The sequence below is a fragment of the Ascaphus truei genome, chromosome 3, assembly GCF_040206685.1.
Source record: "Ascaphus truei isolate aAscTru1 chromosome 3, aAscTru1.hap1, whole genome shotgun sequence".
NCBI lineage: Eukaryota > Metazoa > Chordata > Amphibia > Anura > Ascaphidae > Ascaphus > Ascaphus truei.
This window is the reverse complement of record NC_134485.1, coordinates 356611181-356637067: the sequence shown is the minus strand read 5'-3', so window position 1 is coordinate 356637067 and position 25887 is coordinate 356611181. Positions and strand designations below refer to the sequence as shown.

Below are 25887 nucleotides of genomic sequence, written 5' to 3'. Positions count from 1 at the left end.
CCGATTCACCCAAGACTCCCGTCAGTCGAGGCATAGCCCGTTCCAGTGGCACGTCCGGTATACCTTCAGGTGGAGACACCGAAGAGCCAGTATCTTCCTCGGAAGTAAGGGGTCAGAATACCAAATGGTGGGCTCTTTTTGCTTGAGGGATATTCAGCATTTCTGGACCACACTCGCTTCATTTTGATGAGAGGGGATAGAGTGGACCACTGGTGGGACTTAGGTACTAATTCTGTAGAAGAAACTAGGGATGAACTCACTAGGAGATGGGAAGAAATTCAGCATGGCATTGTAATCCCTAAGGGACCCTCCATCCTCTATGACAAGATAGCTACGGAGGAGCCCTTGCACTGGGTACTGCCAGGCAAGGCTGGAAATAAAAAGCTTACCCGAGTGAGTAGGGCTGAGAGAGCTATAGTCGCCAGGTATAAACAGTCTCATGGCTTTGAATATGTACCTGAACCGAGAATGCGGGAGATAGAGGAGCAATGGGAGACCTGGTTAAAGGAAGCGGTAGAAGACTATTTAAGTTCTAAGACGAGACACACTGCCTTTCGTGCGGAAGAAAAGGTTTGCTACCTAATGAGAATTTGGAGCAATACCTTTAAGCACAAGGTGGTGTACCGTCCTGAGAATGGGCCTCCTCGGTCTTATTCTATAACCATTATCGATCACAATGGGAGAGAGGTTAAGAAACCAGACCCTAGACATTAATATTAGGTAGTGGATGCTCCAGTAAGGGAGTAATCCTAGTCCTTTGTATACCATCTAAGATAGGATGTTATGTTCTGAACGACTATCTACGGTGGGTGTTTAAACTGCATATTTACTAATGTATATAGATGCATCATATGTTATTTTATGTTTGTGCAGGTTGTTCATCTGAAGGATGGCCCAGCAAATTTAGGACCAAGTGGGGGCCATTGGTTTCCACAAGAGGGAGAGTGTAGCCCTGGGTAAAGTTGGGCTATGATTCGTTTTCCTCCTGTGCAGTAATACCTGGTAAGGTAATCATGGGTTTTCCACACACACTGTGACACATGGATATATGCAGTATAACTGGAAATAATAACGCCACTGGTTACAGCTATACCTTCACCACGCAAGGCTTTATCCCACCACCGTGTAACCCACACCGTGTCCACAGTACCTGATGGGGCCCTCGGCACCCAACCCCCACCTGGTGTCCAGAAGTGTACAACCCCCACCCCTATATGTGGTCAGCGCTGCCACTATGGTGTGTGTATGGTGTGTGTACTTGGTTGGTGCACTTTAAGATATAGGTACCTGCCGGGCGCACCGATGGAAAGATCAAAGTGATCTGCTGATCCACCGATATTCTCCGTGACGAGTCCGCCTCCACGTGGGATGACTCCCGCGTGGAGTGATCCACCGTGAAGCTAGTCTCTGTCCCCGCAACAGTAGTCTGGTCCCAGACCACAAGTATCAGGGTCACGCAGCTAAGAGGGCAGGGTCCCTACCTAAGGGCCTGTCCCTGTAGCAGCCACAATCTATTAACGTGAGTTGGGCCCTAGCTGGGGCCTAGGGGAATCTGGCCTAGAGAATAAGGTCACAGACACACACCTCTTACCCCTATCCTGTCCCAGCACCGACTGAAGCGCGAGGTCTGAGTGCGCCAAATGTATCCAAGAGTGAGCAGGGAATTCTGGCAACCCTATTGGCTGCTGTGGGCCACCTGGTAGGAGTTCCCTAAGGCTCATGGGACTTTGTAGTCCTAGCTTATAGTCTTCCCTTGTAATGGCCGCCGCTAAGGATGCTACTGCACATGCGCAATCCTTCAGGTAGGGCCGCCTCTGAAACACTGCGCATGCGCAACTATGCGCACGATGGCGGCATCCTGCTATGGGAGCCGCCAGCGATGCGATCACCCTGCCTCTACCTCCGCAGCAACCGGCACTTGTCCTGTCTTCCCCGCAACCTCCGGAACCCGCGGACGCATCCACCGCCGCAGTGGAGGTAGGGGGAGAAACTGGAGGACCAGGGCTACATTTAGAAAAAATTACATGTCAGGTGATTTTATAAATAACATTCTCCCCTCCCCAACGATTCTCGCGAGCGTCGCATCTTTCACTATTTTATTTTGGAGAAGCCACCTGGCAACCATAACTGTGGACACTATAATATGTGCCGTGGGTAACTCATTTCTGACTTGATACACCCCCCCCACCCCTCCAATGTCAAACTAAACCACAGTGTAAAATTCAAGCAACCGTAATTTGATACACTGAAGTTAAAAGACACCGCTAATAAAACTCCCCTTTTGGCTTCAATGTAGTTCCAATATTGGCTTAAAGCACGAGCTTCACCTTTAGTGTTCAAAATTCTTATGCAATACCAGGTTGTGTATTTTTTTTTTTTTTTTTGCAAGTCCACATCAGATCTGGAATGAATTTACATAACCATTTTCCAATGTCCATAATGCAGGCCCACATTCACAAACTCTAATAGGGACAAAACATTACTTTCACCTAAGTGAACGCCACATTATTCCTTACTGCATACACGGAAATAGTACTGCGTCAACTATAATGGCCATTAGTGCTAATGAGATGCAAAAGAGGTGTGCCCCCCCTTATAGCGCATATACACTAAAATCATCTGTTTAGGTATAACATGCTGTCTGTCAAGTTTTGCGGCAACTGTGGAGTGGATCCCAGTAGCTGGAAATGGCAGGGCAGGCAGTGAGAGGCGTAGTCGGGGTCACAGGCAAAAGTCCAGGGCAGGCACCGAGAGGCGTAGTTGAAAGGGCAAGCAGGGGTCTGGCAACGATAACAGGAACAACAATGAGCAGCAAGGCAGTGAGCTAGTCTATCCAGGAAGCACAAGTATAACAAGCAAGGAGGAACAGGAAGAGGAGGTTTATATAGGGCTGCCTGGAGACAGGGGCAGGTGATTATCTCATTATGATCTGTAGTGAGTTGTCTACTGACAAAGGCAGACAGGATCAGCAGTCCTGGTGGCAGCGAGGAAGAACTACCGGATATGAGCAGGAAGGACCTGAGTTTAGGGACGTCTCTGACAAAGTCCCTTAATTAACCTCAACTTGACATTATTCGCACCCAGACCCTGAAAGAGCAAAAGTGATGGTGTTAGGGGGAGGAGCAGGGTGACTTACATATTTCTAGGGTTGCCATGTGGTTTCTCCAAAAATACTGGACACAATGGTAAAAGACGCGGTGATCCCCCCACCTCCCTCCAACACACAATACACCCCGCCCAATACATATTTAAAATAAAAAAAAGTAGGTCCCTCCAATACTTTATTTACGTAATGTCACGTTATAAGCCCTGATTTAAATGAGCTGATTTAATATAACACTGACTGAACTCCTAATTGTGGGGGTATTAATAATGTAAAATCTTATGTCCAACTTTCTTTTTTTGAATAAGTATTGGAGGTAGAGGAAGCACACGAGCCTTATATTGAGTTATAACAAACTTCTGTTGTATTAATACATCAGAGCAGGCATACATACAGTAACGTTTCTGGACAACCCTGTCCTTTCTACGGTGTATAGTCTGAAGAAAGGACAGGATTGTCCACAAACGTTACTGTACGTATGCCTGCTCTGATGCATTAATACAACAGAAGTTTGTTATATAACTCAATATAAGGCTCTTGTGTGCTTCCTGTGCCTCCAATACCGATTCATACTTGCGCGGATCCAGTTTTGAGACGCCGGAATCAACACAGGGTGAGCACCAGGGAGAAAAACATTGTTAATATATTTTTTTATAAGTAAGAGTGTGCCACTCTTACATACCTCCTTTTCAACTTTCTTTTTTTATTGCACTACTTGCCAAGAAACTCCGTACTAGAACACGTATAGGAAATTAGGACATTCATCCCCGCCCTAGAACCAGGACCTATAGCCTACCAAAACATATAGCGGAACGACGAGTAAGACCAACAAAGGGTGGAAAACACGAACGGGTCCGTAAAGCTGGCTGCCAGGGTATTGGGTGGGGTCTGTTTTAAATGTTTTATTTAAAAAGGAAGGTTTTTAATTAAGAAATCAGGAAGCTTTGCTTCTATTCAGAAATGAAAGTCGCAGGGAGCTTAGTGCACAGTCTTGGGGTGGTCCTTGAACAAACTCTCCCTCCAGCTTTATTGACCTTAAACCGAGGCTCAATTAGTTTGGGGTGATGGCAGATCTAAGGAGCTGATTGACGGTGTTACTGATCAGGCAGTTCTGCAGGTAAGGAAGGGGGGGGGGGGGAGATCTCATGGATAGCCTAAAAGGCAAGGGTCAAGATCTTAAAAAGAACCCTTTGCTCCACTGGGATCCATTGAGGATCTTGTAATACTGGCGAGATGGGGTCTCTCCTTGCCTGCTACAGTATGAGGGGCAGTGGCATTTTACACCAACTGTAGGGCTTTGATATTATATATTTGTAGATGTATGTACAGTATATACAGTAGGTTTAAATGTAACATATGTTGCAGTGAAATGCAAGCACTTGGCTGATATACCTTCTTTTTCTAACTAATTTAGAATGTGTTTATTAGCATGTCACATTTTGAGTTGAGACCTTTAATTCCAAACAGTACAACAAATGCTATAGAATATACTGTACAAGGAAAGCAGGACATGACTATTTTGCAGAGCACCCACAAATCTTACTTTTGATGTTTTCTAAAAAAAATAAAGTAATGCTGGAACTCGCAATGAAATAAGCTGTCTGGGTGACAATGTAATTGTGGGTGGAATATGTGGAAGATAAAACAGAACACTTCTTTTCGCAGAGCGTAAGCGAGACTGCAACTTTAACATGCAGGAGAAGAGTGAATTGTGAAAGGGACACAATGGAATATGTAAACAGCCAGGGGGAGGAGTAGCATTATAGTGACAGGGATTAGGACATAAAACAGAGAGTATCACAGTCAATGACGAGAACTGTGAGTTCAAGATACAAAGCTGTGCAGTCATCAGAACAGTCACACTGGGATCCGTCTGAAGGCAGCTTAATAGTGAACTGTAAAACGGTAAGTTTGGAAACTTTGTCACTTTTACAGTATAACTAATATATACTAGGCCCCAACTTTGTTATTAAACCCAGGACTTGCTTGATTCACCAATATGATTTTAATTTTACAATGTATTTTCTTTGCATAAATGTAACTTTAAGCTTCTTTTCTAACATAGCAGAGAAAGAGCGATCTAAATGTTGAGGCTCTAGGAGCAGTGCATTCCAGGTAACATCAGATAGTAAATATGGACATGCATCAATATTGAATAAGTGGTGTTATTCCACAAGACCACTTATGGCGCTGAACTATACTATACGGGCCTTAAGGTGTCTTCCAGCGTTGGAATGGTGTAACCTCTTGGTAAGCAGGGGCTGGCTGTCAAATTTTAGCCTGGGGGGCAAGACCAATCAACCGGTCCAACAATTGGGCAGCCCACACCTTACACAGACGTACGCTACCCATACCCAACGCACACATGCAGGCCATACACGATATAATGAGTTCCATGTACAAACATGCACACTAGATACAGTGTGTGTGTGTCTGTGTATACACATGCCACTCACATATGTAGATAAAGGTGGTAGGTAGAGTGCAGACTGTCCAGGTGTCAGCAAGGCATCTGATAAAGAAAAACAGGACAAGCACTCCCAAGATCCAAAGGTAAAATGTATTCCTCAAAGTTTTATCAAGAGCTCTTGATTAAGGCTCCGTTAGGAGCTGAAATGTTGAAGAATACATTTCACATTTGGATCTTGCCGTGCCTGTCCTGTTTTTCTATACGTACATACAGGGATGGCTGGTAATATTGTGGGGCTCGGTGCAGGGAACTGGTGAAGTGCCTCTTACATTCTCCTTCGATGTCTTCCTGCAGTGTCCCTCATCATGTCGCCGCAACATCAAATGGGGCCGCATTTCCATGACAACGTAATGTCATGACATCATGCAGTGTCATGGCAACAAGGTGCCACAGGGCACCCCATTGTCATAACAACGGGATGCCATATGATGTCACGTGACGTAACACCATTTGACATCGTGGCGCCATGAGGGACTCTGCAGGAAGACATTGAAGGAGAATGTAAGGAAGACAATTGAGATATATATATATATATATATATATATATATATATATATATATTATATAACCATTCATGAATCATACTGTGGTTAGCAAAAGTATTCAACCCCTACCAATAGTGCCACATTTTGTTGAATTACAAATGATGTAACCTCAGTTTTTCAAACACTTTTTTTCTCTTCTTTATTCTGTCCTACAAAGCTTTAGTGATTAAACTGAACACGGTTTTATGAGGAGGAGGTTAAATGTCAGCAAAGGATATGTCCAAAATGACGTTTACTGGTTGCATAAGTATTCAGCCCTCTAAAGTCAGTACTTGGTAGAAGCACCTTTTTCAGCAATTACTGCTAAGTCTTTTTTTTTTTTGGATAGGTCATCCTACTGTGCAAAGCTAGTAGAGAAGACATTTGTAATCCTTCTCAACAAGAAAATTGTTCCCATTCTGATAAGTTTGTTGGGGATCGATGGACTGCAAGCTTCAAGTCTCGCCGTAAATGTTCAAGTCAGAACTTTGATTGGGCCACTCAATAACATTATTTATCTTCTTCTTCAGCCACTACAGGGTGGCTTTGGCTTTGTGCTTTGGGTCATTGTCCCCAGTTTCAGTCTTGGCTGACTCAAACAGGTTTTGCGCAAGGATTTTCCTGTACTTTGCACCATCCATTCTCTGCTCTATCATGACAAGCTTCCCCTTGCCTGCTTAAGCGAAGCATCCACATAAGATGTTGCCTCCACTATGCTCAACAGTTGGGAGGGTGTTGACAAGGTGATGTGCAGTGTTGGGTTTGCGCCAGACGTAACACTTGGAATTTAAACCAAAAAGTAACGATTTTGTCTCGTCTGAGCACAAAACCTTTTTTCACGTCTGCAGCATCCTTTATATGATTTTTCTGAAACTCCATACATGATTTAAGATGAGTCTTTTTGAGTAGTGGCTTCTTTCTTGCCACCCATCCATACAGGCCATTTGTGTGTAGGGACTGATTTTTCTTGTTAATGTGTGAACACTAGCTCATCTCAGACACAGAATTTTGCAGATCTCAAGGTCATTGTTGGCTACAGAGTGACATTCTGAACCAGTTTACTGCTTGCCCAGCTTATCAGTTTGATAGGGCTACCTGATCTGGGTGTTATGATTCATCTTCCACTTCTTAAAGATTGACTTCACTGTGCTGAGAAGGATAATCGGCACCTTTTGACATTTTCTTATACTGTGTTCCCTTCCCCTACTCTGTGCCTCCCTACCAATTTATCCTCCTCAGTCTTCATGGTAGCTTTTTGTGATCACTGAGAGTTGCAGCTTTAAAGTCTCTTTTATATATCTGAGGGAAATGATGTACAAGTTAAACAACTTTGATTACACACTGGATGAAACCATTTCATTGATTTTGTTTTTCATTTGCCTATTCATTTGCACCTGAGCTGATTTAGGGCTGCAGTAGCAAATGGGTTGAATACTTGTGCAAATGAGATGAATCTGTTTTTCTCTGTAAACTGTTCTTTATATATGTGTATATATATATAAAATCTATATACATTTTCCAATGTTATCACTTTTTGGAGTACTTTTTTTTTTAAGATTCTACGTGTATAGTCTAATTTTGAAAGTGTCGTGGAGTACACTCAGTTTGCAACATGTGACATATTTGCAGGGGAGTGTGTGTGTGTGTGTGTGTGTGTGTGTGTGTGTGTATATATGGATCTCTAGATATTGCACCATTGCCAGCCTGGGAGATGAGGAACTGCTGGGCTCTGCAACGCCACGTGCTGGCCAAAAGCTACAGGGCATGTACAGGAGCTTCTCTCCTCTGCTACCAGCCCAATTGTTTAAATCTGGCCGGCCTGGATGGCCAATAATCTACTATTTTTCTGGTTAGCATGATTTTATTCAAGAAAGTCAGGGGAGCGGGGGTCGTACCACCAAAGGAGAGAAGAGAAAATGGAGATAACCGTATTGTATGGCAGTTTAGGGCTCAGTGGTGCACAGAACTTCCAATTGTTATGCTCACAAACATATGAGATGTATGGGCATTTCCAAAACTGTGGCACAAAACGTACTGGAACGTGGGTGGAAACACACTCGGTTCAGCAGGACCCAGGAGAAAGACCAGGATAGTGCAGATGGTACTTAAAAGCAATATGTTTATCACAAAAAGACGCCCTCTGCAACAAAGGCTTAAGTCAGGGTGATCAATTAAAACATTTGTATGGTACAAGTAAATCGCAGTGACTCCCGGGAGTCGGGTGAGTCGCGCTCTTACCCCTCAGTCTCCACTGATGCCGATGTCGTCACTTCCGGGTTTCCAAACGTCAGGTGACGGAATGACGCGGCTGACGTCCCTCTGAACACTTCTCCTCCGATCAGGGTCAGCTGATTCTCCCAGTGTCAGACTCAACTAGTTTTGCTGTCACTTCCTCAGGAGTCAATGACTCCCACCCACACTCCCTCTGCTACATATACCCTGCTGCGGAGATTATGCTAATCTGATAGGATGGACATCAACAAATGGGAAATAGCTCCTGTTTGTAATCAAGCTAATATATACTACACAGTGGACAGATGATAAGAATCATCTAGCTCTCAAATAGCACAATTAAGAATAGTATTAATCTGAAATGAAGCATTCTCATGAAAAAATATATAAAATACATACAATAAGACTACACTATAAAACAAAATCATTTACAGAATTGTAATAAATATTACAATAAAAAAAATCAGTTTTTTAACTGATCACCCTGACGTAGGCCTTTATTGCAGGGTGGTCTTTTTGTGATAAACTTATTGTTTTTAAGTAGCTTCTCCTGGGTCCTGCTGAACCAAGTGTGTTTCCACCCACGTTCCAGTATGTTTTGTGCCACAGTTTTGGAAATGCCCATACATCTCATATGTTTGTGAGCACAACAATTGGAGGTTCTGTGCACCACTGAGCCCTAAACTGCCATACAATACGGTTATGTCCATTTTCTCATCTCTCCTTTGGTGGTACTACCCCCGCTCCCCTGACTTTCTTGGATTCTCTTCGTGGAGGATATTGGAGACATATCCTGTTCCAGGGTCTTGAGTGGAGGAGTATATTATCTTGTATATATATATTTTTTTTTTATTCACTGATATCACGTATTTCTATTTATCTAATTGATTTATCTCTTGTTCATTAAGTGTATTATCACTATTTTTCTTTACTGATGCGGTTTTTCACTCATCAGCTTATCTAAGTATTTAAAGTAACTAACCAGTTACATATTATTCCTAAGTGTCGAGTGCCACTCTTTGCTCTTTTCTATACGGCATGATTTTATTGTAAGCAAACTCCAAGCTTCCTGAAATGTCTACAATCCATCATTCCCAATTCCTACACCAAATTTCTTGATGCTGCTGTTTTTATAAGTTTATTTACAGCATCTACTTTTTTTTTTTTCCCCCACATAAACATTTCAAACATGCAGAAAATGAACAGGGACAACTTCACTTACCTCTGGTCACTACTTTAGCACCCAAAATGAAAAATGATTCTGTTTTTGCCTTTTCATTGTGACTTGGTTTCCATTATAAAGTTTATTTCTTTGAGTTTAGAACACGGGACAACACCGGTAAAAAAAAAAAAGTGTCTAATGCTGTTGTTTTAGCAAGTTAGAATGTGAAAGCGCATAATCCTGAAATAAAATGAGATTTTAAACACCTATAAGATTTGTACTATAAGAAAAGAAAGCGCTCCATACACTTGTATTTATCTTCCTTATTAAAACATTTGAGTACTCCAAAGTAATCTCCCCCTGCATACGCACTTACCAGAACACACTCCTACTGTCTATTGTGTCGTGTATTACTGCTGTCAAGCACTACAGTATGTACATGGATGTCGCTATATAAATGCAACCTTCCCTGCCCAGATCCTTGGCTTACTCAGTGGATTACCTTGTCAGGGTGCTGGATGGTTATATAGCAGGTGGCAATGATGGGTGCCAGGAACATTGCAGTTATGAAACACATTAGCTTTATTAACATTATGTACAGTACAAGTACAATGTCTTCCCCCAGATACATAACTGCATTCCTAGGGAGGTGCTTTCCTTAAACTGGGATTGGTGTCTTATTTTTACTTGTCCTAACTGGCCATCTACTGTATTGGATTCACACTTCCATAACTTTCAGGGTCCCAACTTGGGATACCCTTGATCACTATAGAGAGATCATCCTCCCTGTACTCTACCCTGCTTACCTCCCTTGAAACACTCTGGTGCTGAGTTAACGGGGGATGGCTCTTTAGACCTGCACTACACCTCATTCCCTTAGGATCATTATTCAGGTACTGTCCTGTGCTTCTTGTCCTTGTGGCTCCAGATGAGTCCCAGGGCTACAATTAGGGAAACCCGTAGGGGACATTGACCACCCCTATGGAAGCCCGTAAGCTTCCATTTTCCCCATTACTAGGGACCTTACTTAAGGGGTACTTCCCTAACTACGAAACAAATAATTGATTCTATCTATCTATTTACATAATCACTTAGTTACTATCCTCTAGGGATCTTAGGATCTAGAAACCTCCCCATCTTATGTTTAACCTAGCCTGATCTCCCTGTCTCCAGGCAGAAAGGGGCTGGGTTTAACTTCTGTGTCACCCTGGAGCAGATGACAGACTAAACACCTTCCAGAAGAAATGCAGGCCTATTACCCTGCCTTGTTACTTTGCAACATAATATGGCAGAGGGGTGTTACTCTGCAGTAACCACATACAGATACCCCTTTAGGGCCCTTAACCACCTAAATGCACATACTAATCCCAAAGGGGGTTTACAAATTGCCCTAACAAAAATATATGTTGTCCCTATAGCCAGGTCCCCCTCACCTTTCGGTCCGGGGCGCGTGGGGGAGTTTGCATGGAGGCGCCGGAATGGCAGGCGGACCCGGCACAGGCGCAAGGAGGTTGTTGGTGAGGGCTGCGGGAAAATGCCTCACAGGAGCTCCACGGTGGCCCAACTAAGGAGGTTGCAGCCATGTTGGATGTTGCGCATTGGGTACTTTGCACATGTGCAGTGCAGACCAAGCGGTGGCCTTTAGCTAGAAGGGCTGCACAGGAACTACAATCCCCAGCAGCCTCAGGGGCTGCTAGTCAGGTGGCGCACAACAGCCAATAGGGCTGAAGAGGCAGGAGCAAGACAGGATTGATACATTTGGCGCGCTTTCAGCCACGCCAGTTGGAAGGGGAGCAGGAACCAAGGAAGTAGTGTCCAGCGAGCTGTGCTTCCCTGGACTAGGTCTAGTATGTATGTCTAGCCCATCTTCCCCCTCCCAATCACAGATAGGGTCCCCTAAGGTGTTCTGGGGATTGGCAAGGTGTCTCTGAGTGGTGCATACCTGCTGGCAACAGGAGGGCCTGAGTCTCCCGCGATGACATGGGGGATAACAGGATAGGTTACTGGGGTGGATGCCTTCATTCTGGTTCAATGGTGCAGCGCCTCCATCTATAGCAAGCCCCAGGAATGCGGGGTGGAATCCTTACCCCAGAGTTTCCCCACAGGGATGAGAGATTCCAGTCTCACACAAGGATTATCTTTAAAAGCAGCAGTCTCTTTATTCTCCAAGGCAGCAGCAGCAGCCGACAGGTACAGGGATGCACAGTCCACTAACTGTTCTCCCTTGTGATGGTCCTGCCTCCACTCTGGACCAAAGGCATCCAGAGTGGGGCTAGCTCTTCCCTCACCCCCTACGCAGGGTGAGGGGTATTTGGTCCACCTCACTAACTATAGCTAGATCATCTCTACTCATGAGCTGATCACTCCTCTGCTTCCTAACACTATCTCACACTCTAACACTCGTGCACAAAATAGGAAGTGACACTGCTTTATGTAACCTCCAGTAGGCACCGCCCCTGCGTCTCTTGATTGGACACAGGGTCATGTGACCTACCTTCACTCACACAACCCAGTGTCATAAGCGGGGGAAACCCATGTCAACTCCTGGCAATCTGCCCTTAGCAGAGTTTACACACAGGAGGAGGATAGAACTATAGCCCCATTTCTTACCAGGGCTATGTATGTATGTATGTATGTATGTATGTATGTATGTATGTATGTATGTTATTAGTTGTGTACCAGTAAAGATAATCTGTTATAACACTGTGTGTATATCATTTCTCTACTGTGTGTTCCTGGGCAGGGGTTATCCAATTGTGCTTGGATCCCTTCCGGGTGGAGGTGCTGTCATCACACATCAGGTACACCCCAGGCTCCCTGCAGCGGAGGTTCGGGCATCCTGTGAGCCCAACAGGTAACGCACCATACGTAGTCACTCGGGAAAGGGGACTACATCTCCAACATCCTGTAACTAACATGAATACATGTTGAATATAATGTTACACATCATGATAGAACCATATACACTTCTCTCAATATACATATATTGGTAGTAGAAATACTAGGAACATTTTTATGTGGCACTTGGTACATACAGTATATCAAACATCATACAAGCTCTTTGGTAACTATTAGTAACGCTATACGTAAGCCACATACAAACTGGACATATGGCAGTTACCTCGCTGTTGAGAACACACAGGTTCTTACCTATAGCTTCTCATATGTCTAACAGGACGGCATGTGCTTATTCACAATACACCGCTTACTGTATCAATCAGGCATATGTCTCGTGTCACCATAAAACATTGATTATGGGACCCTCTATGGCAGATTACTCATGTTCATCTGTACTATTAATAGACTTTTGAGTAGAGCTAAGGTACTCTGATGCCATGACTCCGTATTTATAATTCTACTAAAAGATCCACTATGGCCGACTATCCATTATTACAGCCATAGTTCTTGCGGTAGTCATGCAGCGTACATTAGCACTATGTTACTACTACTACTACTACTACTACTACGTTACTACTGACACCGCCTTCCTTAACAGTATAGCACTATCTCGTGAGCCTATGCAGAGTGTGAGATTTGGGGGGGTTACTCCAACACCCTTGGCAGCTTTAACTTATCCTTACAGGGGAGACACTCATTCTACCTTTTTGCTTCACTAACAGTGGTTATCCATGTTGTGTAGTACATTACATAGTTGGTTTTTTTTTCTCCGCATGTGTGCATAAAGAGGTTACCGATACCGGTCTAGCACCTTAAGAGTGGCCAGAACTCCTGTGAAACCGCAGGTTAGAACATAGATCATTTTAATTTAAATACACAAACTACATGAACATAACATTTTTCTCTTTAATGCAGAACGCACAATAACCGTGCGCAGGGAGCGGCCTCATAGGCATTAGGCAATTTGAGGTTGGCACGCGAGTGCCATAGTGCACTGTATAATCTCAGCCTTACACTAAGCACCCTATCCCGCACTACATGGTCAGCCTGGCCAGATGTGGGGCGTATGGCGCACCAGGCAGAACCCACACTAATGGCTCCATCTCGAGTGGTGGGGCATGGCCATATCCCAAAACACATAATCACTAATACTCTCTCATCCATGCTGTCCAAACGCTTCTGAAGAATAGTGGTCTCCACTTCCTCCGTAAGCTTTCCCATTTCCCACCAGGATTAAACACACCCGACTATACGGGTTATGTTCACGGTATGGTATCCATGGTACGTACCCTGTAAATATAGTTTGGCATAGCAGTGCCAGGGATTTCTCTGGCTCTGGGAACCCATTGCAGGACCCACAGCCAGGCACCACAGCAGCGACTGGATATGACCCTGCCCGCAAAGCAAGAAGTTTGGTCTGCCCACTGGATCTGGGCAAGCCTCACTCTGTAGGATCTGGGCAAGCCTGACTCCCCATTTCCGACATTCATGGGTGCCACCAAAGGGGAGGTTTCCCCGCAGCCAGAATGTCAGGATGCTCCATGGGGCTGATGCCTGTCCCTCAACTGGTGAACTGGATTCCAGGGATGGTGAAGCCAAATCCTCAGCCGGGATGCCTAAAGTTCTCTTCACTAGAACATTTAAAAACTTTAACCAACAACAGTTTCTGGATGACCTTACCAACTGCCCATGGCACAGAATAGATTTAATTCCCGACCCTGATTCTGCGCTCGACTATTTCCAATCCGAGTTCTTAAAACTCCGTGATACCCATGCTTCACTACGCAAAATAAGGGTACGGTGGGCCCATCTTCCATGGGTTACAACTGACCTTATAGCACTCTACCAGTTCAGGGATACCTTGTGGAAAAGCTACAAATTAACTGGCACTACCAAGGATCTCAATCACTGCAGATGCCTGCGGAACATGTGCACAAGGCAAACAAGGCACGCAAAAGCACAATGCAAACACAGGTTGGGTAGCGCTAACTATATAAGGGAACAAACCCTATAGTGAGGGATAGTTCACATAGGGGGCTGCCTAAATACTAAAACTGACCCCCTGGTCAGATAACAAAGTGGAGAGAAAAAGAATAGTATTAAAAGGCGCCTAATCAGGAAAGGATATATTCACCAACTGGAGGAGACCGATGTGGATTCCAGACGTACCAGATGTGCTTAAAAAGAATATAAAAGAACACAAAACATAGTGTAATACTGTATGAACATGAAACATATATGTGAACACAATAAATATATTATCAGCTGAGATCAAAATATGAGAAAAATTGACAACATTTAATAAATTGATTAAAAAACACTGGACATAAAAAACATATAAAAACAATTAATAAAATATTAAGTTGACAATTAATATTGGTATAGGACGATTAATAGGGGACTGATTCACTGCTGCACCAGATGGAGTGCCCACTCACCGGACGGAAGATAAAATCAGACGGTGGATATATCTGAGAGTATCCCCTCTCTCTTTCCAGCTCACACAGCTTTCACATCAGGATCGGAGCCAGGATGATGGTTGCACACGTTGGGCTGTGTGTGTTTTCCCTGGTCACACGCACTCATCCACAGCTATTGATAGGTGGAACGCAGTTGATGTATATAACTTTCACTGCTGTTACGCCGAGTCTGGGGCCAAGATGTCGGCTATACACGCTGAGCCGCGTGGGCCTCCCTCCTCCTGGCGTACCTTCCTCGTAGCTGTTGGTTTGCTGCGGCAGATTCGAGTTGGTTTGGGGTTGGGCTGACAGACAGCTGATTCGTCACGGCACTCGGGGGCAACTCGTGGTGTGCGGATTCAAGTCCCTGCAAGATTAACCCTACGCGTTTCGAGAGCGGGCTGCTCTCTTCCTCAGGGGTTCCTGAGAGAACCCCTGAGGAAGAGAGCAGCCCGCTCTCGAAACGCGTAGGGTTAATCTTGCAGGGACTTGAATCCGCACACCACGAGTTGCCCCCGAGTGCCGTGACGAATCAGCTGTCTGTCAGCCCAACCCCAAACCAACTCGAATCTGCCGCAGCAAACCAACAGCTACGAGGAAGGTACGCCAGGAGGAGGGAGGCCCACGCGGCTCAGCGTGTATAGCCGACATCTTGGCCCCAGACTCGGCGTAACAGCAGTGAAAGTTATATACATCAACTGCGTTCCACCTATCAATAGCTGTGGATGAGTGCATGTGACCAGGGAAAACACACACAGCCCAACGTGTGCAACCATCATCCTGGCTCCGATCCTGATGTGAAAGCTGTGTGAGCTGGAAAGAGAGAGGGGATACTCTCAGATATATCCACCGTCTGATTTTATCTTCCGTCCGGTGAGTGGGCACTCCATCTGGTGCAGCAGTGAATCAGTCCCCTATTAATCGTCCTATACCAATATTAATTGTCAACTTAATATTTTATTAATTGTTTTTATATGTTTTTTATGTCCAGTGTTTTTTAATCAATTTATTAAATGTTGTCAATTTTTCTCATATTTTGATCTCAGCTGATAATATATTTATTGTGTTCACATATATGTTTCATGTTCATACAGTATTACACTATGTTTTGTGTTCTTTTATATTCTTTTTAAGCACATCTGGTACGTCTGGAATCCACATCGGTCTCCTCCAGTTGGTGAATATATCCTTTCCTGATTAGGCGCCTTTTAATACTATTCTTTTTCTCTACGCAAAAGCACAATATTACTCTGACAATCTCCACCAAAATACATCAAACCCAGCTAACTTCTGGAAGGTTATCAACAATATATTCCAGCCTCCTAACCATCAACAACCAAGTAATATCACTAAGGGGGATATTTCTCTGACAAACCCCACTGACATTGCAAATGCATTCAATGATTACTTTGTGGGGTGTGCCACTAACTTATTAGCGAAACGCAGCCCAAACCACAAACCTGGATCTCATCCTGGGAGTGCCCACATAGCCCCACCCCTTCCCAACACTGCCCACAATTTTCAATTTGGCCCAGTATCTGAAGAGGAGATTACACAAGCGCTCCTCAAACTAAAACTTAGCAGCCAATGCGGACCTGACTTGCTACAATCTAGGTTCCTACGACTTGGTGCCCCAGCCATTGCCAAACCAATTGCTTCCATGGTCAACTCTATCCTGTCTGCAGGCCATATCCCTAAGACCTGGAAAACTGCCAGAGTTGTCCCAATCTTCAAAAGTGGGGACAAAAACACTGTCTCAAACTACAGACCAATCTCACTTCTCCCAATTCTATCCAAAGTCATGGAAAAATGTGTCCACTCCCAATTAAACGACTACTACACCAAGACAAATTTCCTTAGCCAATTCCAATCTGGCTTTCGTCCCAAACACTCCACCGTAACTACCCTGCTAAAAGTTTGCAATGAAATCCAGTGTGGAATGGAACGGGGACAACTCACTGGTGCAGTATTCCTAGATTTTGCAAAGGCTTTTGATACAGTTGATCATGCTATCCTGCTTAACAAACTCCAGAGCTCTGGAATAGGGAAGCATGCCTTAAACTGGTTTCAGTCCTACCTATCAGGAAGATCCCAACATGTGTCCATCTCAGGCTCTAACTCCAACCCCCTGGATATCACCTGTGGTGTCCCGCAAGGCTCTGTTCTGGGGCCCCTACTCTTCTCAGTGTTCATTAATGATCTTCCCACAGCTTGTAAGGAAGCCTCAACACACATGTATGCAGATGACACAATCCTATATGCACACAGCCATAGCCTCTCTGACCTTCAACACATACTTCAGTCTGACTTTTTGAGATTCGAAAAACAAACTGTTTTTAAACACTGACAAGACTGTAACAATGGTATTTGGGACCAAGACTAAATTCTTAAAGCTTCCAGCGACTGAGCTCCATATTAGAACCAACACTAACACCACCCTAACTCCTGTTACTAGTTTTAAATACCTGGGCTTATGGTTTGACTCCCACTTAACATTCGGGATGCACATTGATACCCTGGCAACCAAGACCTATGCCAAACTAGGGGTACTTTACAGGAACAAATCCTCCCTAAGTCTCCTGGTCAGAAAGCGTATTGCACAGCAGATGCTAATGCCAATTATTGACTATAGAGACATAGTATATTTATTTATTTATTTATAAAAAATTTTACCAGGAAGTAATACATTGAGAGTTACCTCTCGTTTTCAAGTATGTCCTGGGCACAGAGAAAAACAAATAATACATGGTTACAAGTACAGTTACATAAATGAACAAGGTATATATTATATACAAGACATTGCATGCACAGTTAAAGAAAATATATATTATATGGCTCGGCACCTCAAACCCACCTTAGCAAACTTGACACCCTCTACAATTCAATTTGTCGTTTTGTTCTCCAATGCAACTACAACACACATCACTGCGAAATGCTCAAAGAACTAGATTGGTCATCACTCGAGTCTAGGCGCAAAGTTCACCTTTCCTGTCTTGCCTTTAAATTCTTTATGGGCAAGCTACCCAGCTACCTGAACAAGCTCCTCACCCCTACCACATGCAGCACCTATCATCTGAGATCTGACTCCAAAAGACTGTTCATGGTCCCAAGGCTCAACAAAGTATCCGGCCGTTCCTCCTTCTCTTACCGTGCACCCCAAAACAGGGACCCAGTAATAAGTAAGGAGGAGCTTTGAATGGCTCCAGGTATCATTCGGCCGACATAGTATGATCAACACAAATGTTTCTTATCTTGGCTTACTCAGTGGATTACCTTGCCTAGCTGGACAGTAATATAGCAGGTGGTAATGATGGGCATCAGGAACTTTGTAGTTATGAAACAAATAGCTTTATTAACATTCTGTACAGGTACAATGCCTTCCCCAGATACATAACTGCGTTCTTAGGGAAGTACTTTCCTTAAACTGGGATTGGTGCCTTAAGTTCACTTGTCCTAGCTGCTCACCTACTATATTGGATTGACAATTCCAGGGTCCCAGCCTGGGCTACCCTTGATCACTGTATTAAAGAGATTATCCTCACTGTACTGTGTCCTGCCCTACACATCATTCCTGTAGGATCATGAATCAGGTACTGTCATGTGCGTCTTTTCCTTGTGACTCCAGATCCGCCCCAGAGCTCCAATTATGGTAACCCCTAAGGGATACGGGCTTTCCCTATGGGAGACATAACTCTTCCATTTTCCCATTACTAGGGATCTTGCTTAAGGGGCACTTTCCTATCTACAAAACAAATAATGGATTCTATCCTATATTTATCCATTTAAATAAGCACTTACTATTTACATGTGAGATCCCTCCTCTGTATTGCCTTCAGGGATCTCAGGATCTTGAAGCTTCCCCCTCTTATTGGCCGAAAGGGACGGGTCTTAACTTCTGCTAAATCACCCTGCATCAGGTGCCAGACAAAGCACTTTCCAGTACAAAGACGGGGCTAGACCCTTGCCTAGTTACTTTGCAACATAATATGGGAGAGGGGTGTTCCGCCGCAGCAACCCATACAGTTAACCCTTTACGGACCTTAACCCCCTAAATGCACATAGTAATTTCAGAGAAGGGTTACATAAATAAAGATATACATACATCAATAGATGCATTGTGTATGCACATAAACAAGTAGAGTGTATAGCTTTATACCATGTTTTACAATGTTCCATCAGTCATGTGTCTTCATAAATGCAAAGAGTAATGTGCACACCAAGACAAAATGCATTATATAAATCACATTAATCTATAACATATATACAGTATATATAAGGATATACGGAAGGAAGGTACATGTTAGTGTTTCACTGAACACTATATTGCACTTTGAGTAAGATCCCTTTGGACAATTAAGAAAAGGGGGGACATGACTGAAGGGTGAGGTCCCTTTAAAGAATAGGGTTAATGGGTGATTAGTAAATTAGGAAAGGCATGTGAGGGTAGGGGATGGGTGTTAAGGGGTTTAAAAGAGGATCAGGTGAAGATTGCACTTAACTTATCCAGAAGCTGTTAAGTTGCCACCCGGATCTGGTGAGGTATGATTTATTTGGGCAGGATGTGAAGGTTTATATAGTTTGTCACAGCCAACGGTGGTGGGCTTGATCTCATTGCACCGTTGAATTTAGCATGAATTTGGGGGTTATATGATGGGGGAGGTGGGTGGGCCTGTCACTGTCCTAGTGGTCTTGGTTGGTCACAAATGGGGTACTACTAGATTGGCATGGTTTAAGTGATTTCAAGGATTGGGGACCCTGGTGTAAGGGCAATCTGATCACCAAATAATGTCGGATGTGTTTTGGTGACTCAAAGTTGTGACCATTTACCTCCATAAGTGATTTGGAGTCAGATGTCTTTAGGCTTGAGGTGGGATTGGAGAAAGTGACAATGATTGAGGCCTCTCCTGTCCATGCAAATTCCTGTTTTTGTTTGCTCCTCACCTGCTATTGCTCTGCATCGCTCAATTAAGTATATACTACCTTGCAGCTTTTTTTTTTTTTTTTTAATCAAAATATATATATTTTTTTTTTTAATCAAAATATTTTTTTTTTTACCAAGTGTCTACCTGTAAATTCACTATTTACTTATGGTTTGTGCTGTTGAACAACTAAAGTAGTTAGTCCTTAAATAATCATCAATACAAGATTCATTAAGGTAATCAAGTTAGTATAATTTCACATGATAAAGAGGTCTAGACAGACCAGTTTTGTGCTCTGGCATGTATGGGTTTCTGTCTGCCATGATTTCAATCCATTACATCTAGTGTCTGATTAAGAGCTCTGTTTTCCCTATGATGAAAAACAATCAACTCCTCCATTAAAATAAATAGGATTAAAGAGAACTTCTTCTGTAAAGGGAATCTGTACCACAACATATTACATTAGGTCTTATTATTGCTTCAATTTGAAATGACAAAATAAAAAATGTGTCAGACATTAAATAAATTATGGTTGGTAAAAAAAAATGGGACAAAAACCCTCCACCGTACAGTAAAAATGCCACTTGTAAGCACATTCACGTCTCACAGGTCTGCTATCCTGCCTTTCATCATTGTATGCTAAGCGATAATGGTTCCAGTGCAGCCAGGGATTCTGGGTAATGACATGCAAATGACCACACAGTGTGTCATCTCCTTTTTGCTTCTTGACCATTTTAACATGGACCCCTGCCTAATTCCTAAAAATTATATACGCAGTTGCAAAGTGCGTAAACTTTTCTCTCTGCATACTCGAGTACTGCAAAATGCTTGAAATAACCATGCATATCTCCAGTGTGAGGTTATCTGAGCTTGTGGAAGCTTGGAGTACTGGGGAACACGGGAATTGCAGGTTTTTGTGAGAAAACAACTGTTGTGTGGTTTTTGTTTTTGTTTTTTTTATAACTGTCTTTCTGTTCTGGTTTCAGTAATGTGTTCGCTCGCATGCGTGTCTGGGTCCTCTGTAGAGCTGTATGAAATGTTTTGATTAAACTTTTCAAGAAGTTTGAAAAACCAACACAAATGTTGGCGCCAAAAGTTCTAGAGAAATAGACCAAATTCAAAATTCGCAATTTCATCTTTTTGAAGTGAAACTTCTTAGCTGGCACTTACAAAAATCTCACAGAAAAACGGTCTGCATGCGGACAAAACTTGAAACGGAAGTCAGGAACTGTGCGTGTTCAGTAGCGGAAGTGATGTCATTGTAGTTTGTTGGCTGCCTGCTGGGAGTTGTAGTTCGGGGGCCAGATGTCAAGCGTCCAAAGGAAATCAGAAGGGAAGGCCCGAGTGATTACAAGTCCCAGCAACCCCTGCTATTGATGACAGCCACTGTACTTCAGTCTCTGCAAGCTGTCCAGTCCTAGAAGTAACACATATACGTGCATGCATGCATGTATGTATGTATATGTGCAAATAGCAAACATTTTATAAACGTACCATTTATAATAAAAATATATATTTTATTATAAAAATGGTACATTTCTAAAACGTTTGCTATTTGCACTTATATATTACACACACACACCCAATGAGTATAAATATAGATGTGAAAATAGCAAACATTTTATAAATGTACCATTTATAATAAAGGCAGAAGGGAAAAACATGCAAGGTGTGTAAACAGAATACATGAATTGTATATAGATTCATATAATATAGCTTTCTAAGTCAAACTTCTTTGGATTTCATCAATGAAATTGTGTTTTGATTTTTATGATTTACATTGAATGAGACTTGAGTTACAGCATATAGATTCTTTACAATCCAATGTATGTATCTTACTTTAGTTATCATAAGTCAATTATATCATTTATTCCAAGTGATAGTATGGAAATGAACACAAAAATAAATTACATCTTTCATTTAATGTAAAAAAAAAAAAATACAATTTGTGACAGACAAAAGTTTCACTAACAATGCGCATGCTCAGCACACACAACTTTTTTAAATGGCTAAAGAACAGCCCAGTGACTTTAAAAAAAAAAAATAGAATAAATGATTAAGTCTCTATATCAAAAGCAAAACTAATCTGAATTATTCGGACATGCAATTCTGGGGTCAGTCCAGGCAGGTACAAATTTCTTTGCAGGAGAAAAATCAAGGAGCAACTGCCTGCTATTTAGATGCCAGAAGCTGCTGTTGGTAATGAGGACCAGAGAGAGGCTGACTTCCTGTCAGGACCTGAGGACTGGAATTGCCAGGAAGCAAGATGGCCACTGTAGTATCAGTGCGGGTGTGAGGTCACTTCCAGTCGGCAGCCATATTAGGTATTCGGACAGATTCCTTATAAGGGTGGTTTGCCAACGCATGCAGTTTCGGGGATATTTTACTGTTATATTTGTCATATTTCTTCCTTCCAAAACGTTAAAAAGTTAATAAATGTTATACTGTAAATTTACAAACCTAGGAAGATTCACATGTCAATTTGCTACAGTAATCAAATGTCTCCGTTGGCGGAGTTATAATCGCTGCTTGGAGCTGATTGAATAGCATATGAATACTTAATCTGGCAAAAAATGCTCCTAATTTGCATTTTTGAGCACACTTTCTCAATCCCCTGTCAAATCTACACCCTGTCTCACAACTTCTTCATTGTGATTATTTTAATATTATTTTAATATTCAATACAGTGAAGTGATCTTCATCTTTTGGTGCTAAAATGCCCCTGTGAACACTCTATGGACTTTATTAAATCTAGCACTGACACTATTGTAAACTACCCAATGTTTCAATTTATGACTGTGTAACATTTACCCTTGTATTGAGTTTATATTTCCTTTTTAACTAATGTTGTATTCCATTTTGTACTTTCAGTATATGGTCAGCACTATGCATTAATATTACAATAGACTTTGCAAACCATATTACCTTTATACACCATTAATCTCATTGAACTCAGAACTATCTTGCATTATCAATGAATAACAAATACAGTATCTTCCTGATTTCATCCAATGGTTGTGACTCATCACAATCACTTTCAGATTTTGTATGTTTAACTATCTGATGCACAAAAAAGGATTACAGATAAAACCATGTCATGAGTTAACACACCTTTCTGTTAACATGGTAGGACAACGTTTATATAGTGTAAAGATTTTGTCATGACTGAACAATTGCCTCATGACTTCTTCATGGTACGTTTTATGCAACACAGTAATGGCAATGGCCACGGTGATGTTAGCTTTGAGGTTCATGCATATCCCATGACACTTTTTTGGCATGAGACTAGTCAGTAACATTGTCCGGCTCAATGTCATTAAAAGCTGTGCCAAGGTGCACGTATATCTGTGATCATCTATTCTGCATTCCTGGTGGATTTCTTCCTTTGCACAATCTGACATATAGGTCATTGTTTTTTTTTTATAAACTAGATGTTATAAAATGCTTTAAAGCTGCCCTTCAGGTGAGCTATTTGGCACTTCCCTCAAGCTACATAAATATAGATAAATGGGAATGTTAATGTTCTTTTTATTTCAAACACAACAATAGTCAGTAGAAACATTTTAAACTCCCTTTCCTGCAAAGTGTTTACTGTTTACAACAGTCTCATGATGGGAACTTTTGGAGGAAGAACAAGTGTGTGGTGCAGTGACGCTGCCTCTTGGCATGAAGTACAGGGCTACTGTATATCTGGGGGTTCATACCATTATCACAGATGGGACTATATTGGTTTCCTACTTTTAAATAGACTTTTTTTATATATATAATTAACTGATAAATGTATATTTTATACATTAGACAAAGGACTTTGAATCCGCATCTGCATTCAATCTGAACCCCTTCTGTGTACTGTACATCTGCAAAAGGCTGTGTACAGCCGAGGGGAGCTAAAGAATCTGGGCCATTTGCTGCCATTTGCTGTTTGGTGATGTTAAAGCTTCTCTATGTTGATCTGAAACTCACCAGCCCTTTTATCCCCTGTTCCCAATTTTCCAACTCTATCTGTCAATGAAATGTCCGTGAATTGACTGTACAGTATAACCCTGTTCATTTAATGTAACCATGTATTGTTATAACTCTGTGCCCAGGACATACTTGAAACAAGAGGCAACTCTCAATGTATTACTTCCTGGTAAAACATTTTATTAATAAATTATAATGTTTTTCTTTGGGGAAAAAATCCCTTTGACTTAACACAAGCTAATGAAACTGGAGTAGATGATTTTCCTCCCAGTCCTCGCTGGTCAGAACGGATGGGCTCAGTTACCCATTTTCAGAATGGCAGATTGTCAGATTTGTTAGCCTTGTACAGGAGCCACAGAGGTGGAAAGACTAACTACTAAGTCTAAGACCAACATCGGCATTGAAAAGTCAGTTTGGCCCATATTTACTAATCGGTGCTAAGCTACAAGACACCTTAGGCTTAGTCCATAGACACTGAAGCCGTGTGGAGGCGCGCGGAGGCTGAGGGAAAGCGGTGCTTTCCCTGGCCTTAGTGCGTGCGCCGTCCGTGTGCGTGTCTGGGGGCGGGCCAGTAACGTCACGGAGCTGGTTCGCCCTCATTGGGCGAACCGCTCACGTGACCGGCCCTGCGCTCCCGTGAGCGCCGAAACTAAAGATTTGGTAAGACACACGCTTCCGCAAGTGTGCGGAAGCGTGCGCGAGCCCCTGCTAAAGCCGCTCTCATTGCGGCTGCAGGGGCTCAGTGGTAAGCATGCGCGCGCCTCAGCACGGGTCAGCGCCGCTCCCTGCACCATGTCCGAGGCATAAGTCTTATGGCTTAACACCGGTTCGTAATAATGGACCTTTGATCTCGGTGTGCCAGAGCAACCACAAAATAAAATGCCAGCTCTTAAAGGGAGGGACTCATTGTCCCTTTGATCAAAGGTAGGGCTCTTTAATGCTATATAAAAAGAACAATCATTTTGCCACAACATTTTTCAAGCATGAAAGTTTTATTATGCGTATTGTCTTGCAGAACAATATCTTCTACTGCCCACAGCATAGTAGTTTATTCTTGAAAAAACAGTCCACCAAAGCAACATGAGACCAAATAATACCATCCAAGCCGCTATTGACCTTACCGCAGGAGCTGCAGGTAACTATTTCATATTCATTTGTACACTTGAAAAAGAATCCTATGCGGTTCCGGACGCTCTGTATTCTATTATTTCATCCATTAGGGAAGTTTAATGTTGATCCCCTAAAAGGTATCACAACCTAGAATTAATCTACTCTGAAAACAACAAATGTACAGAGGTGTATGTATGTATGTACTGTATGTATATTTTTTTACTGGCATCAGTCACCTAGTTTTAGACTATTGTAAATATCACTGCAATTAAATCCTTTACTTAAAGATTGTAACTTTTTGTTACAATATTCATTAGAATGTATTTTTGTGAGTTTGTGTCCAAGTGACGCTGCACAAATACTGAATATATTTTTATGCATATATTTATATTGCAAAATGGTTGGCGTGACGTCTGCATTCAGTAAGTAAATGGAATATTCCCGCAGGTGGAACCGCGTGTGTCCTGACTGGGCAGCCCTTTGACACTGCCAAGGTGAAGATGCAGACATTCCCCAGCATGTACAGGGGGCTCACAGAGTGTGCGGTAAAGACTTACAAACAAGTGGGCTTCAGAGGCTTCTACAAAGGCACCAGCCCAGCACTCCTGGCAAATATAGCAGAGAACTCTGTGCTCTTTATGAGTTATGGCTTTTGTCAAAGAGTCGTGAGGAGGATTGTTGGCTTAGAAAAGAATGCAACGCTAAGGTAAGTCGGTGTCACAATTAAACTTTCAATTGTTTTACATATGTGATCTTCAAGTGACTATGTAAAACAGAGGTTATAACCCATCCTTCTGAAGGGGGTGACGGTCATCTTGGTATGATAACATGAATTTTTGACATACCAAATTGCCCTTCACATTGGTGTCCACAAAGGGGGATATCAGAGGAACGGGGAAATTGGATGTCATGGAAGACCAGGACTTTTAACAAATGTATATCTGGCAAAACAAGATGGTGGAATAAAATGAGGTTTATTCAGGTAAACCCACATACACACAATGAAATACAAAATACAGACGGAATATAAACACAACTGGGTTCTGG

At 42.6% G+C, this 25887-nt stretch overlaps 1 protein-coding gene across 4 annotated transcripts in view; it reads left to right on the top strand.

Moving 5' to 3' along the window:
* The window catches only part of LOC142490151 (mitochondrial ornithine transporter 1-like), a 35373-nt gene that overhangs the window by 4172 nt on the left and 5314 nt on the right, over nucleotides 1–25887 (top strand). For 2 of the 4 annotated variants that reach the window (XM_075592021.1, XM_075592019.1), the window contains exons 2-3: nucleotides 24746–24865; nucleotides 25288–25546. In XM_075592021.1, coding sequence (XP_075448136.1) covers nucleotides 24811–24865; nucleotides 25288–25546 — 314 coding nt within the window. In that variant the 5' untranslated portion in view covers nucleotides 24746–24810. Of the gene's footprint in view, nucleotides 1–4768; nucleotides 5009–12234; nucleotides 12346–24745; nucleotides 24866–25287; nucleotides 25547–25887 lie in introns of all 4 variants that reach the window. The other 2 variants (XM_075592020.1, XM_075592018.1) reach the window with 2 other exon arrangements.